Source organism: Hylaeus anthracinus, unplaced genomic scaffold (assembly GCF_026225885.1).
Source record: "Hylaeus anthracinus isolate JK02 unplaced genomic scaffold, UHH_iyHylAnth1.0_haploid 4, whole genome shotgun sequence".
Classification (NCBI taxonomy): Eukaryota; Metazoa; Arthropoda; class Insecta; order Hymenoptera; family Colletidae; genus Hylaeus; species Hylaeus anthracinus.
The window spans coordinates 15,478,516-15,492,781 of record NW_026535289.1 but is presented as its reverse complement, the minus strand read 5'-3'; the positions used below and the strand labels follow the sequence as shown (position 1 = coordinate 15,492,781).

The 14,266-nt window shown below is 42.0% G+C and overlaps 1 protein-coding gene across 4 annotated transcripts in view; it reads right to left on the bottom strand.

Moving 5' to 3' along the window:
• Positions 1-1,002: 1,002 nt before the first annotated feature.
• The window catches only part of LOC128894854 (rho guanine nucleotide exchange factor 10), a 38,837-nt gene continuing 25,573 nt past the window's right edge, over positions 1,003-14,266 (bottom strand). For all 4 annotated transcript variants that reach the window (XM_054156866.1, XM_054156865.1, XM_054156868.1 and 1 more), the window contains 10 exons: positions 8,145-8,355; positions 7,832-8,069; positions 7,530-7,712; positions 7,144-7,440; positions 6,936-7,028; positions 6,633-6,857; positions 6,381-6,542; positions 6,078-6,284; positions 5,690-6,004; positions 1,003-5,607 (listed from right to left, as the gene is read on the bottom strand). In XM_054156866.1, coding sequence (XP_054012841.1) covers positions 3,736-5,607; positions 5,690-6,004; positions 6,078-6,284; positions 6,381-6,542; positions 6,633-6,857; positions 6,936-7,028; positions 7,144-7,440; positions 7,530-7,712; positions 7,832-8,069; positions 8,145-8,355 — 3,803 coding nt within the window. In that variant the 3' untranslated portion in view covers positions 1,003-3,735. The remainder of the gene's footprint in view (positions 5,608-5,689; positions 6,005-6,077; positions 6,285-6,380; positions 6,543-6,632; positions 6,858-6,935; positions 7,029-7,143; positions 7,441-7,529; positions 7,713-7,831; positions 8,070-8,144; positions 8,356-14,266) is intronic.

Below are 14,266 nucleotides of genomic sequence, written 5' to 3'. Positions count from 1 at the left end.
AACAAAAATATGACTTCTCTGTCGTGTGCGTTAAGAAGAAAATATATTTAGCGGTATATTTTATTTACCGAGGAAAACAAAAATGATATTCGTTTGGACAACTGATGAAGCATACTGCTCGTTTAATCATCATGGATTGTATTAGAAGAATTTGATAAACACGAGTAACTTTTTACGTGTAATGTTGCGAGTATATTTTGTTTAAATTACTTCCATGCTTTTTTTTTTTTACGAAATGGGCATTGGTCAATGTAACATTGAAATTAGAGATCTCGGAGAACACGATGGAGAAACACGTTTGTTTAGAGAGCTGTCTTTATGATAGCTATTTCCTAATTTGTACATTATAATAAGACATTACCATCTTGAATAGGTAAAAGGAAAGTTTCTACGATTATTTACAATGAAAATATTCGCAGTATAGAGAGAGTTCATTGTATGTAATAGATTCACATATAGTATCCCAAACAAAGTAGAACAACATGGTTTTACTCGATACTTATCAACATTTCATATTGTATAGTACACATATTGTACTTATCCATGCATATCGTAGTAGGTGTCATGAAAGATATAGAGCAAAGAAATTGTAAATTTGTTTTCCTTGTCAGAAATGTTACAAAGCTATATCGATAGAATTATGTGAACGAAAATTATTTATGCGCCATATTACAATGTAAACATATCGTAATATTGTACAAAGAATAAATATATATCGAAAAACTAACGTGTTGTGTAGCATGTTTGGCAACACGAAACTTCTATAAATACCCTATTTGGATTTTCACGATTATTTACTTTATCACATCATTTGCACTGTATAATTCAATAAATGTAATTCTTTATATGAGCGCTTAAGAAGCGTAAAGAATTTGAAAAATAATTTTGTAGACAGTCTCAACAGGATTCAGGAATTACAATTGCTATCAAAGTAACCTAAGCGAAGGAACACCAGTCCTTCGGTATATGCGAAAAAAGGTAGAGGAGTTAAACAATCTCATATTCGCTTTTAAATAATTATTAATATTCAGCAACGTAGCCATACAAATAGTGAAAAATTGTCGTACTGAAGAGCCTTTCTGACCGCTAACGTAACAAAATTTTCGGATTCGCGCGTGTGTGTATACATACATAAATATATATATGCACGTGCTTGACCTGTACGTTGTACGTACACACGTGTAAACAAACTATCGCTGAATAATTGTTCCATGTGTGTATCATCCGTATAAATACAAAATAAGATTACATATGTATATATTTATATAAACCTAAACGAAAAGAAAAAAGTTAGTGTACAAAATATAAATCTATCCAGGATTCTCAATTCGATATAAAAATTAATTTCCTCGGAAAAAATTTTTATGTACACGCAGACTTTCTTTCGTCCATGCCGACAGCGGAAAACTTAACAGCACATTTGCGACAAAACTACCGATATACTTCTCTCACTGGGTAACTGATATAAACTTTCTTTTCCTCCTACTAACCCCATCTCTGTTCCCGTTCGATCTATCACAAAATAGAGAACAAAGACTTACTTTTTCTCTCGGTGATCCCCTATCGCGTTTCGTAGTAAAATATACATAAAAAATGAAACGTCACGATTCCAACTGGTGATTCAAACAAATTTAGTATCATTCCTTTAGAAAAGCGAAGGGATATATCGAATTTGTTCGAATTGCCAATAAAAGTCGTGTCTTTTAATTCATTTCTCAATCATTTCCTACGTTTTAATATATCAAAAATGTCGAACGTGCTAACGCTTATAAAAGATATAAAATATATCTTGCGCACCCTCGAAAAATGCTATTAAACGCTTGACGAACTTTTATCAATCAATCGGTAAAGTAATTCCTATAAAGAACATATCGAAACTAAACTTCAATAATTGTATTTGAACTTTTTCCCTCATTTTGTCTATGACAAAAACCAAACGTGTCCAGTGTGAATTTACTCTCTCAATAAGCGCTTGAAAAGCGTTATTATTATTTTTTTTTTATTTTTTAATTCTTTTCTCATTTATATCGAAGCAAGAAAAAATTTAAAAAAGTAATGTTTGATATATTGTCAGAGATTCTTTGTATATGCCTAAGTCATGACCTACGTATACGAATGAATATAAATCACACGGGCGCTGCTCTGTGCGTTGTGTTTGTTTCCCCATGTAAAGGGGAGTCTTTAACCTCTTGTGGTCCGAAGTTTCTGATTTCAGTACATTTTCGTCAAATTTTGAAGACGAAGTAGACTCACATAAAACCACGTAACTAAACTTGGAATTTGAATCAGCGGTATTCACTGCATTTCCATTCCTTGTTGTTTCGCTCTGAATATCATCTTGAATTTCATACATTCCGTTCCATAATTGAACTATTAAATATAACTGATTTAAATTATTTTAGCGTGTAACCTCAATAATAACAATATTTATTAAAATACACGTTCGAATGTTAACGTTACCTTCAACAACGCGTATACTTGCACATCAATTTTTCATCAAATCAAAACACTTACTAACTCTGTGTGTTACTTTTCTAATCATATGTGATTCTAGATACCCAGGCGATCAACTCTAATTTTTCTATACTAAACTTGCACAGAAAGAACCGTGTCCGAATCACGATTGCACAACACAGTTCTTCTTAACCACTATTAAACTTGTGGTAAATTTAAAACAGCAATGGTAAATCATCGCTGCTTTGAAAGTAGACTTAATTTTTCGGAGCCCATGGTACTGTTTTTAATCATACGAAATTGTAATAATTTAAAAAGTATAAGAAATGGAAATTCATCAGATTTCTTGGTGAATCTCTCTATGATGGTTAAGAATCACTGGTAAAGCGTGTACGAGCGTACACGGTAAACGCAGTCTACAACAAAACATATGATCTTTCCTACGGGATGGAAGCGTGTTTATCAAATACAAAAACGTTTGTTTTCAGAGAGCTATGCAAGAGCTAGATCTTTGCATTGCTAATGATAAGGACTGTCGCGTAGATGAACCTCATTTCAACCTGATCTCAAAACATTTACCAACGGACACCTGCGACTGACTTAAAACCGTGCTAATTAATTAACGAATCCTTATTTAGCGATGAGACTGATACGCATCGACGCAACGACAATATTTAAGCAATTCGATATCCAAAGATATCAAGATATTTTGGTTTTTACGCGGCTTGCGACAACTAACGATTACTTCAATCGTCGAAAACGACCGACCATATTTAGGGACGAGACAATTCACTTGTCAACCGTACACGTCAGCTAATGATTAACTATATTAATTATAATTGTCAATCGTTACTAAAACATGTCCAATGTTGAACTATCGATATGAATTTATTACACTTGGAACGTAACTGTAGCGAATGCAAACACTCTCCAGTGGATATACACGTGTATATGGATTACTCACGTTAAGACTGTAGCAGATTCGTTATAGAAGTATCGGTATCAAAAGTCAATACTAAACACGCGTTGTATCAAATGATTTGATACAAAATTCATTATTATCTCGTATCGACAGCATCGATACGATATCAATCCCACTGCTATTCTTATTACTTACAGAGATATCAGTTCGACAGTAGTTTTTTCTTTCTTTTTCTCTCTTTTTTTTTTTTTGGTCCTATTCGCCGATACTACGAGAACGTTATCGTAACCGGCCCGAAGGTATTAACATTTCTACCCATACCAACGTAGGCGTAACGATAGGCCTAGCATGACTGAGTATCATAACTTCATTTCCCACAGCACGATATGGGCGTCGTTGCTGTTTGGATCTTTGAACGTGTAGCCCGATTTTGAGGCCTTGTCGGTGGCGGACTGCGCGTTCAGTTGCCTCCAATTAATGTAACCACGTCCACCCATCAGCGTCAGAACAGTTCGTTTCGGTTGTTCCACCTGTTGTAGCGTCTTGTTTATTTTCTTACCGTTAGGTTTCAGACTGTTGGACGGTGGTATAGTTTCGGGCACCGACTGCACTATGCTACTATTAGGCGTGGTAGTGTCGTACGGGCCGTTTCGACTGGCCGTGCTACTGTTTCGCGACAATTTTCCAGTCTTCAACGACAGATTCTCTTCGGAGCCTGACGACGTATACAGCGAACTGGCATGCGAGTCCACCGACCAATTCGACAGATCCAGAGATCTTGGTCTGGTGATTTTCATCTTCAGTCTACGGTCTAAGGTACTAACTTTATTTGGTATGGCTGCCAGTTCTGGGTCGCTTCTCCTCAGGGATTCGTAGTAAATGGGATCGATGCCCGAGCTGTTCTCGTTCTCGTAATCCTTCACGTACATTAGCTCCCCATACAGCCCGTACACATCGCAATTCTCTCCCGAGCTTTGTGAGCCGGACATGGAGCTGGATAAGAATCCACCACCCGAACCCAGTCCCCGTGGAAGAGTCTTCGAACCCCTGTACTCGTATTCCTTGCTTCGTTTCCGTCTCAACATCACGGGGCTACCTGCAAGCTGCTGCTTCAGCTTTACGATATTGCTCGTCATCGACGAGTCTAAACTCGCCCGATCCCTACTGCTCCTATTCTCGGTTTCCTTCGTCCTCAGTTGCACGCTGTCTTCGTCGTTGATCTCGTCGGTCTGACAATTCATCGAGTTCTTAGGGTTTTGAATAGCTAGCAGGAAGGTAATGGGACCGAAGTGAGCGTGATAGGAGATATTGACGCGGCCACTGATGATCGGAACTCCTTCTAATCGCGGAAGAGGAATCGTCAGACTGATTCCCACGTTGGTACCTACCCAGAGGAGACCTTTGCACGCCAGTAGGGCCGTCACCGTGACAGTGGTTTGATTGTTGTTCAGGTTATCACCGCAAGAATTGGAAGCGTTGCTCGACCTTGTCACTCTCAGTACGTTCGACGCTATGTTGATATCTTGCAGGTGCTTGAACGTTTCCGTGTGGTACAAACAGACGGTGCTAGAATTCTTCAGCGCGACCCAGAGACCGACTCCCGAATGAGCCATGAGCTTCACGCTGCCTACGTGCTCGTGTTGCGCGCTGAAACTTTTCGTCACGTCGCCGGTTACCGCGTTAAGTACCCAAACTTTCTTTCCACAAGCTGCGTAAACGGAGGCGTTGATAGGCATAAGACAGGATACCGGTTCGCTGCCCAAGGTTATCACGAATGGATCCCTGAGATTCCAAGTGCCGTCCAATTGCCTTCTGAAGAGGAGGAGCAAACCAACGCCCAAGGCGACGAAGACGTTATCGCAGTGATATTTGATTTGTATTACGGGACCTGACACGGAATAGTTGCCCAGCTCTTCCTGTTTCTCGGGCTCGGAGGCTGCGTAGACGATGATCTTGCGGGAATCCGTGCCCATCCACACAACGTCACCCGCCAGCGATAACGGATCGGTGGTGGCACCCTTTACGAACTCTATAGCACCCACTCTGGTTTCTACCAGATCGAATGCTGTGATCTGCTTTAGGGAGGTCGCGGAAGCTACCGTCGACTGACCGAATACTGTTACGTGGCTGGATATACCATCTCCTGTGCATATCCATAAGTAACTTTGACTTCTCCCGCGACGTCTGGTGGGCCGTGGATTTTGCGTTGTGTAGTAACAACCGCAACGTACCTGAGGAAGATTCGTACTGAAGAGCGTTTCTTTCGCGCTACTATTTAACTAATGAGATATTTTATAACATCGAATATCTTACTTCTGTCTGATGTTGCGAATGGTACACCTGTTGCGAACTGACGAAAAGCGGCATCTTGGTGGATGGTCTTTGTTCCTGTTCAGGTACTTCCCAAGAAGGAGAATTATTCGGATCCAAAGCCAGTTGTGCTAGCCTAAGCTCGGTTATCCAGTCTTTCTTCACCAGTGGATTCTCGGTTTGGAACGTGTACATTTGACCTTGCTTCGTTACCAATTGTAAGCAGCAGCTGTCCGCCCAAACCATGTCTTCGTCTTTTTGTTGTATCGACAGTTGTATGGATTGTAAAATTTGCTTAGTCTTCTCGAGCGTCATCCCCTTTTAAATAAATACGTAGATTAACAGAGTGTACCCTAATTACGAGTAATCGCTCGATTGCTAGAACGCTTACCTCGTATTTACCCTTCAATTGCGCAACTAAATCGCTTATCCTAGACATCACCTCGTAATCGTGCATAAGATCGTTCATTTCTACGCAGAGATTGTCCGCGCCCGCTTGTCCACATTCTCCGCTTTTATCAGACTTCAAGCTACCGCCTTTGTTCAGACCAGCAGTCAACAAACGGCTCAGCGTTGGCGAGGTACTCGTATCCTGAATCTGAAACATTATGCCGATGCATCTAATAACGTATTCCATTGTACAAAGCGATGCACTCGATATCAAATACTCTTAGCTGATCTGAAATAATTGTACCTCGATGTCTGACACAGGATACGTCCATTTTAAAGTAAGTCTCTCGCTACCGTTGAAATCCTCCGCGGATCTTGGTGTTACCGAAACACAAACAACGAGATCGTTCAACAATAGTAATCTTCTCCTTTTCGACTTCGTTATCATTCCATTTTGATTAAATTCCTATAAGAATGAACGATGACGTATACTAAGAGTGTGCGAAAACCCTTGGGCACTGTTTCCAGGCTTTCCAAAAAAAAAATGTACACTTACCAACTGTGTCACGTTATCTTCCCGAATAAGATACCTGGACGAGGACGAAAGTGGACGATGAGATAATTTCCCGGACACGTGTCGTAACATTTCTTTGAACGCTTGGAACTGTTCCGCCTCGCGTTTCCTCTCGTTCAACATTTCCGCCAAACTCTCCAATTGGGTCAGCGCTAATTGTAACGACATTCTATCGTGATGTCCTTGCGGCGTATGCTTCAATAAGTCCTAGGCACAAATCTTACGTCATTCGATGCGATCAGCGAAGGGCAAACATCGATACACAAGCGGCGGTATTATACTTACTTGTAAAAATAAGATAAACTGCGGAAACCTCTGTACGGGTTTTACCATCAATCCGAAGAAGGACAATCTGTCGTGCGCGCTTATTTGTTTAACCTGAAGCATAACGGTAATTGCTGGGTAGAACTCTATTGTCCGTGAAGTATACTTACAAGGAACATTATGCGCAACTGGATACGCAAATTTTTAATAAAGGAAAACATTAGTCTACCTTGAAAAAATCAGCGAGCGCAGTCTTTCTCTTTGACTCCTGTTTGGCCAAATCCATGGCAACCGAAAAATTATTTATAAACCCGCTGTAAATATCGAGAACGATAGCTTTGCTGAAGCTGGCGACGAACACATCTCCGAGCTTCTCGTCTTTGTCCCACGAGCGCACGCATTCCGCTAGCGCGATTCTGAATAACGTATGGCATTGTAAAATCTCTGGCAATCTATGAAACAACGTCGCTATTTTCGCCTGACTCAGTATAGGTGGCGAGGATTCCTCCAAAGGTTTCTTGTAATCCTGAAACGGAAGGTGTATTTTTAACTGAAAAACACGAGATTCCCCGAAACGCTTTGGTGAACGGCATTTGCAAGTCGATGTACACGTACGTTCACTAGCCTCTGCAACGTCGACACGTAACCGTTCTCTGAGTGTACTATAGCGGCTACTATGTGTCGACGTTTCAACTGCTGAGGGGTTAAATTCGGAGGTGTCGGTGGAAGAGCTGGTGGGGTTTGCCTGCGTTGCTGCATACATTGGAACTGCACCATCGCGCTGTTCTCCTCTTCGATCTGAAACAGGTTTAGGATTTACTAAAATGTTCAACGCTCGATATTATACCGGTATATTTTCAGTATTATAGTTGTGTTTGGTTCGAAAAGTACTAGTTTCAAAGCTCTAACGCAATTACTTCGCATAGCTGAGGCATCTGAGGCGTCTTGATCGGGCTCGTGAGAGACACCGTGTCCGAGGAGTCCACGTCGTACTGTTGCGTTGACCCTCGTCGGATGCTGAACCATCTCGACAGTCTTCCATGATTTCCGGGGGAATCCAATGGGTCCGCATTGCTCATTCGCATATTCTGCGACCTCCACTTGTCGCAGAGCGTCCTGGCCTTGTGCAACGTGTTCCTCAATTGGCAATTACTTCTGCAAACGGATTAACAATAATGCTTACACCGAGCTAGACCTAAGTCTTAGACTCGAAACACGGTGCATGCTTACTTAATACTGATATTACTCTTCTCGCTCTCGTCGTCCGAGGAGAGGTCATGATCCGACGCCGAGCACCAGGAATCTTCGCTTCTGCCCGATTGTGTCGAGGTGTTGGACCTGGTCGCCTCCAAGGAAGGGTGCTGTCTGTGCGTTTGCCCGACAGTTTCCATTTTAGTCGGTCCTACGTCATCCCATGATCTGCACCTTGAACGTGGTTCATCTAAAACGAAGCGACACGTGCTATTTTGAAATATAACTGCGTAGCGAGAGTTGTCACAATGAAACGAACCACGTTGAAACAACGCCCTCTGTGCGCCAGAGCTTTCAATACCTAAACTACGTACCGTGGAAAGTTTCAATTTCGACGCGTGAAAATATATACTTTAAAGGATATCTTGTAAAATTTCCATGAAAAAATATCAGAAAATGGTGACGCAAAAGGAGACGCCAGCCGTGGTCGCGTCTACCTGTGGCGTCGCTAGTTTGCGTGCTCGCCGTCCACTGAAATGGGAGTAGCGGTGCCAAAAACCGGGTGTAAAGGGATGACAAGTTAATTTTCGCTATTCATTTAAAAATAACTCGGTCGAAGCTAGTAAATTTGGTGTGCCTATCAAGTTCAAAGAATGTTACAGATCGGAACGATGTGTTAGCTCGATAAAAGTGACCATTGTCCAAAGAAACCTATGGTACATTATGGTAAAAAAAAAAATGATTTTCAATGTAGACTGAGAAACAATAATATAACCTAACGTAAACAGACAACTTTCGTAAGAGCAGCATTCGTTGAACAGCCTCCTCGAGATCAACTCATTACCATACGTCCAAGCTGCTATATGTATTTTTGTTAAACGCGTGACGACAATCTCTATTTATACAACGTGTGTCAATCAGTTCAAGATTGGATCATCTTTTTTTCTAAAAGTCGACACAAGAATGGCCAACGTCGCGTTTGCGTCGAGAGGTCTTATCGAGCTACTTTTTTCTTTCTGTAAAAGTTCAGGTGTTGGAGCAACCGTGGATCGATGAAAATTATGCGTCTTCGAGATGTCGTTTCGCAACGTTGGCGTCTCTCGAAGCACGCAAACGTCATCGCACAATCGATTTCACAATGGAAAATACTTCCTCCTTGATATAATTGTTGTATCGTTATCCTTCGAGGATCCGAGTGAAACTTGCACTTTATGTTTCTATAACTAATAATACGGATGCGTAATTAAGATTGCGTAATATTTACCAAATAATTAAACTTCATTTTCTTCTGTAACATTTCTCTTGCAATTATTTTCCAACCGTTTCTAATAAACCGACGGAAGAGAACACTAAATACGCTCCCTTATCGTTTGCGTTATGTTCTTTAAACTCGCAACAAATGCATTTAAAAACCATATAGACAAAGATAAAGTTCGAATGAGTCATTCGTTCGAAGTGAATACGTCAGCAACGTTGAATAAAACTCGAATCCTTATTTACGAATAAATCTTCGAAATGTGTCCGTTACGTTTTATTCGTTATTCGAAATAAACTATGCGGCTGCATGCACTCGCCTCTCTCGACTACTAAATCGTTTCGAGTTGAACACTTGGCTGGTTCCCACGTTTCGGTGACAAACTCAGCCAGTGATCGTCAACGTTCACCTAATCTCTTGCTCGACGGACCGTGCAAGATTCGATTCTCCTGGTCCTGATGAACACGTCTTTTCCACGACCTAGTTCAACTTGAAACGGAGAATACGGTTTACAAATAGTAAACTGAATGATACGAGAGCCTTCGGCTTGCTAACACGGCTATCGAAATAAGCACGTTCGAGGGCTCGAAGGAATCGAGAGCTACGTCCTACGGCAGCTCTTCTACAGGCAAACAAAACAAAAACAAAAAATTGAGTTGCACACGCGAAAACATCAGGCGTCGTTTATAAATGTGGGAAAGAGCCTACGAGAAACGACAGAACGAACTGGCGTTAACCAGATAGTCACCCTGATGTTAAGTTAACGCCCAAGTAAGTAACTTGAGCGCGGCACGCACACCGGAAGGTCCAATAAAACCGACAAACGCGTAGAACCTGCCACTTCCGCACGAGGGACCGTCAGCGTCGCAAGCGTCGTTAATTGCGAGAGAAAGGATTCTAACTAACGATAAGTTCAAGTTCAGAGGACATCGCGCTCTATCTCGACCGAATCAAAGGTCGTCGCCGAATAACATTCGGGTAGTTTTTACGATACGCCTCCCTTTTCATCAGAGCGCGCCAAAGGTTGAGTAACACTGACTTGAACTATCGCTTGAACGATCGAGTACTCGATTCGATTTGGCGAGTCGGGTTTTTCTTGGCTCGAATCTTGAGGTACTGGAATCTTTTGAGTAAATGTCTCTCTAACGGTCACGGCTGAGGACGGAGAGAACCGGTAGGAGACGCTGGTCCAGGAATTAAGCATTGTTATTTAACTCCGACTCTACGATGCGCGACTCTAAACTCACATACCTGTTATCAACATTTTTCAAGTGTGATTTAATCCTATAATACTATCGTTATGTAGCAAATGTCGCTTCGAAGCACGAGTATCGGAGCCTTACAAACAATCTACTTTCGATGCTGTTTTACAGTCCAATGATCGTAGCGATTTATTAGGTTGGCCGAAAAGTTTGGTCGTGACACAATGGAAATCTAGAAGGTACGCACAACCATAAACGGGTGGATGTCGAGTGTCGGAAAGCGGTTGCGATACTGTACATGTACATTATGCAAATGCAACAGTTCCCAATGAGGATGTTGCAGGTTTAACGTTTAACTGCTGGACGTACACTGTCCGTCGGAAATTAAAGTTTAACTACAGCATATTTATGAGAAAGAATCGGTTAAAATCTTATCAATGGTTGCGCGTACAATGACTCGAACGCAGAAACAAAGGAAGAATCTTTCGGCAGGTCTCGGTATCCGAAACGATCAATTTCACGTGAATATTTCAGGGCTGATATAATTTGATGATCGCGCCCGCGATCCACGCTAACGGTAACGGGCTATTTATCGTGCGAATAATACGACGCGAACCGTCTTCGTTGTATAATATCGTAAAATCGTGTCGAACCTTTTCGCACCGTTACTTCACGCTGCTTGCAAAAATACGTTTGCAATCTAGCGGCCGAAAAGACGGTGTTTGTTTGTTTTCCTCGATTTGGACGCGTGATTCCGAAGGAAAACAGTGATTCTCCGTTGCAACGCGAAACGATCTTACGTTGAATCTTTGACTGTTAAGAATTTTCATCGTTATACATTCGCCTGGTAGCGAATGAACGTTTCAAGATTCAGAAAACGATTGTAATTAATTCCAGCAATGCGATAACCTCCGCTTTGGAATAAACCCTCGACAACGGAAGAAAGTATGAATGAACAGTACGGGACACTTCTGGGAATTGTGCGCGACCGACCGTGTTATGCATGTATGCAACGATTATTTATCGTTCCCCAGAAGACGGCATGACCAATGCGCGGCAACTGCGAGCGGTGATATTCGCTCATTGGCAGCGTTTCGTCCATTAAGCTTGCAACTCGGCGCGCATTCGTGCATAATCAATTGAAACTAACGCGTTTGCGCGATAAATTCCAGCGAGCGATAATAACGTCCAAGTCGCTACGTACGTTTGATTCTAAATTCCGAAGAGGTCCCGAAACATTAATAGATGGCTTTGATACGAAATGTTTGTTGGGGACAAAGCAGATCAGGGTTGTATAGTCGATACGAGGCTCGACGTGTCGGCTCCTTTTTACCGGTATTTCCAGAACCTTGGATCTGTATCTTAATGGAATTAGCCAGTGGACATTCATCACGTTGTGCTGTACGCGTTACATAATTCCGCGCGCATAATCCGTCGGAGCGTGTGCAAGCTTCGCCAAACATTTGAAATTGTTTGCTCGACACGAATATTGCAAGAAATCAAACAGGATCATCCGAGAGATTGCGCTTTACTTAAACCTGACTCGCAAACGTTTAAATACCACGCGTTCGTGAATTAATAAGAATATGGAGTAAGAACCATTTTAGGCACTCGCGTCCAGGGTCATCCGAGATCTTAACCGCTTTTCCGTCCATTCGCGTTCGTCCTCTACTCGCGATTGTATTGTCTGCACGATAAAACGAATTCGAGTTCTTTCACATGCTCGATAAGGTCGTCCTCGAATTAATCTACTTATGGCAATAACCGAGCACGTTAAACTTATTGCTCGACCCGTTCAAGAACTCTCCGACGAACAAACGGTAAACGCTCGCAACCTTCAAATTTCGAGGACTTCAATTTCAATTTTTGTTCAATATTGAAAAATCAATGTCAAAAATGTCGAACAACGTTTCGAGGAATAGACATGGTTGGCACGCGATGCAGCGTTACGTCACTTCTCCATAAATGACGAAGACGAGAATAGGTAAAACGTACAGCGTTCACACGCCGCTTATACGACTTTGGTTTTATGTTTTCGCTGTCGGTTTTCAAAATATTCGTAACAGTCTGGCTGAATCCTAGTCACCTTGAGACGCTTGAAAAGAATAAAAGTCCCGTATCGACACAGACACAGATATATCAACCCCACAAGCAACGAAACTACCATTTATCGACGCTTTTGTACGCGCAGCTGCATCGAGTATTTATTTTTTTATTCTTTTCTTTTTTCTTCGAAGCAATAAAGAAGTCTATATTCCGAAAGCACGCGATAGCGCGACAATCTCGAGAAATATTCGCGATTGAAAGCAAAGTGGCTGAAAGAAAAAAAAAAAATGTACAACGTAAAATTCCAACAGACCTTTCTACCTTTAACGGTCATAAAATGTTGCGGTACGGATGTGTGTACGCGTATATCAGAGTATAATACTAGGAAAATTGGACGGTAACGTTGCCAGCTTTTACTCGAATTAATGGGACAAATGGCTAAAGTTTCGAATCTACGTTTATCCCGTGAGAAAAGGAACGACACGAATGGAGAGATTATTTTCAACGAAAGAAGGCTAAATGTTCAAGGATGAAAAAACATGATGGACGAAAAAGACGCGATTTTTGCGGCGTATCCCTTCTTCTCGCAAACCGGAAACAACCAACGAACAACGCATAACGCATTCAGAATGCTCGCTCGACACGTCAGTTCGACCTCGAGACTCGCTCGTGGTCACCTTTGGAACTCTGGTGTCCCACGCGAGTAGAAAATGCGAGCCAAACGAAATAAACACAAATTTCTGTGCATGCTGAATCGTAATTGAGTGCAGAAATAAATTCCCTGCCTGATAACTGTTTGTTTCATCAATTGTTCATAACCCCTAATATTTGTAGTTTGATGTCTTTAAATACCGAAGCAGTAGGAGTGGAACACCTGTAAGTTCCTGAACGATATAGCCAACCTTAAGAGAGCAAGGGGTTACTTTTGCATCCATTCCGTTCGTTCGTTCTCCTCGAGGTCTCCTTTTGGGGCTCGTTCCATTGCAACTGACACGTCTCGGTTGATAATCCAAGTTTAGGGGACCCTCGGAGACCACGAATAAGGTCGTTAACGAAACCGTGATTTCTCGTATCACGGCGAGCATTTTGTCGTAACATTTATCGAGGCTCGATGGAAACGGGGGGAAAACAATGCATCGATGCTCTTTGAACGGGGCTTCGAAGAATGAAAAACGACGACTCGTAGATCCGGACCTTAAAGGATAAATCATCGGCAACGGCACCATCGGTGGGGAGGACTTGGTCATTACTGTCTTCGGAGATAAACACGACCGGTCCAGACACCCCTTCTGCGTCGTTGCGTTTACTCGCGCGCAGGAAGTCGATTATCGCGCCGCCATGCATCGCCGTACGGTGATCAAGAAAATCATGTTCAATAACGCGAAGAACGACACCGCTAGTGTGTCTTTAAAACGTGCTTAATTTTATATATGGCCACGAATAAATTTTCCCGCGCACCCGGCGGACGTTTCACGATTAACCGATCGAGTATTACGATAGAAAGAGACTTGGATCGTTTTCGATGACAGTTACGAGAGTATCTATCGGATCTTGAAATTGCTAAATGTGAATGTAAACATACGCTGTATGCTTGCTTTCGCGTAATAACGAAGACTGCGATGGGATAGAAAAGAGACATGATTTTCATCGTTGCTACA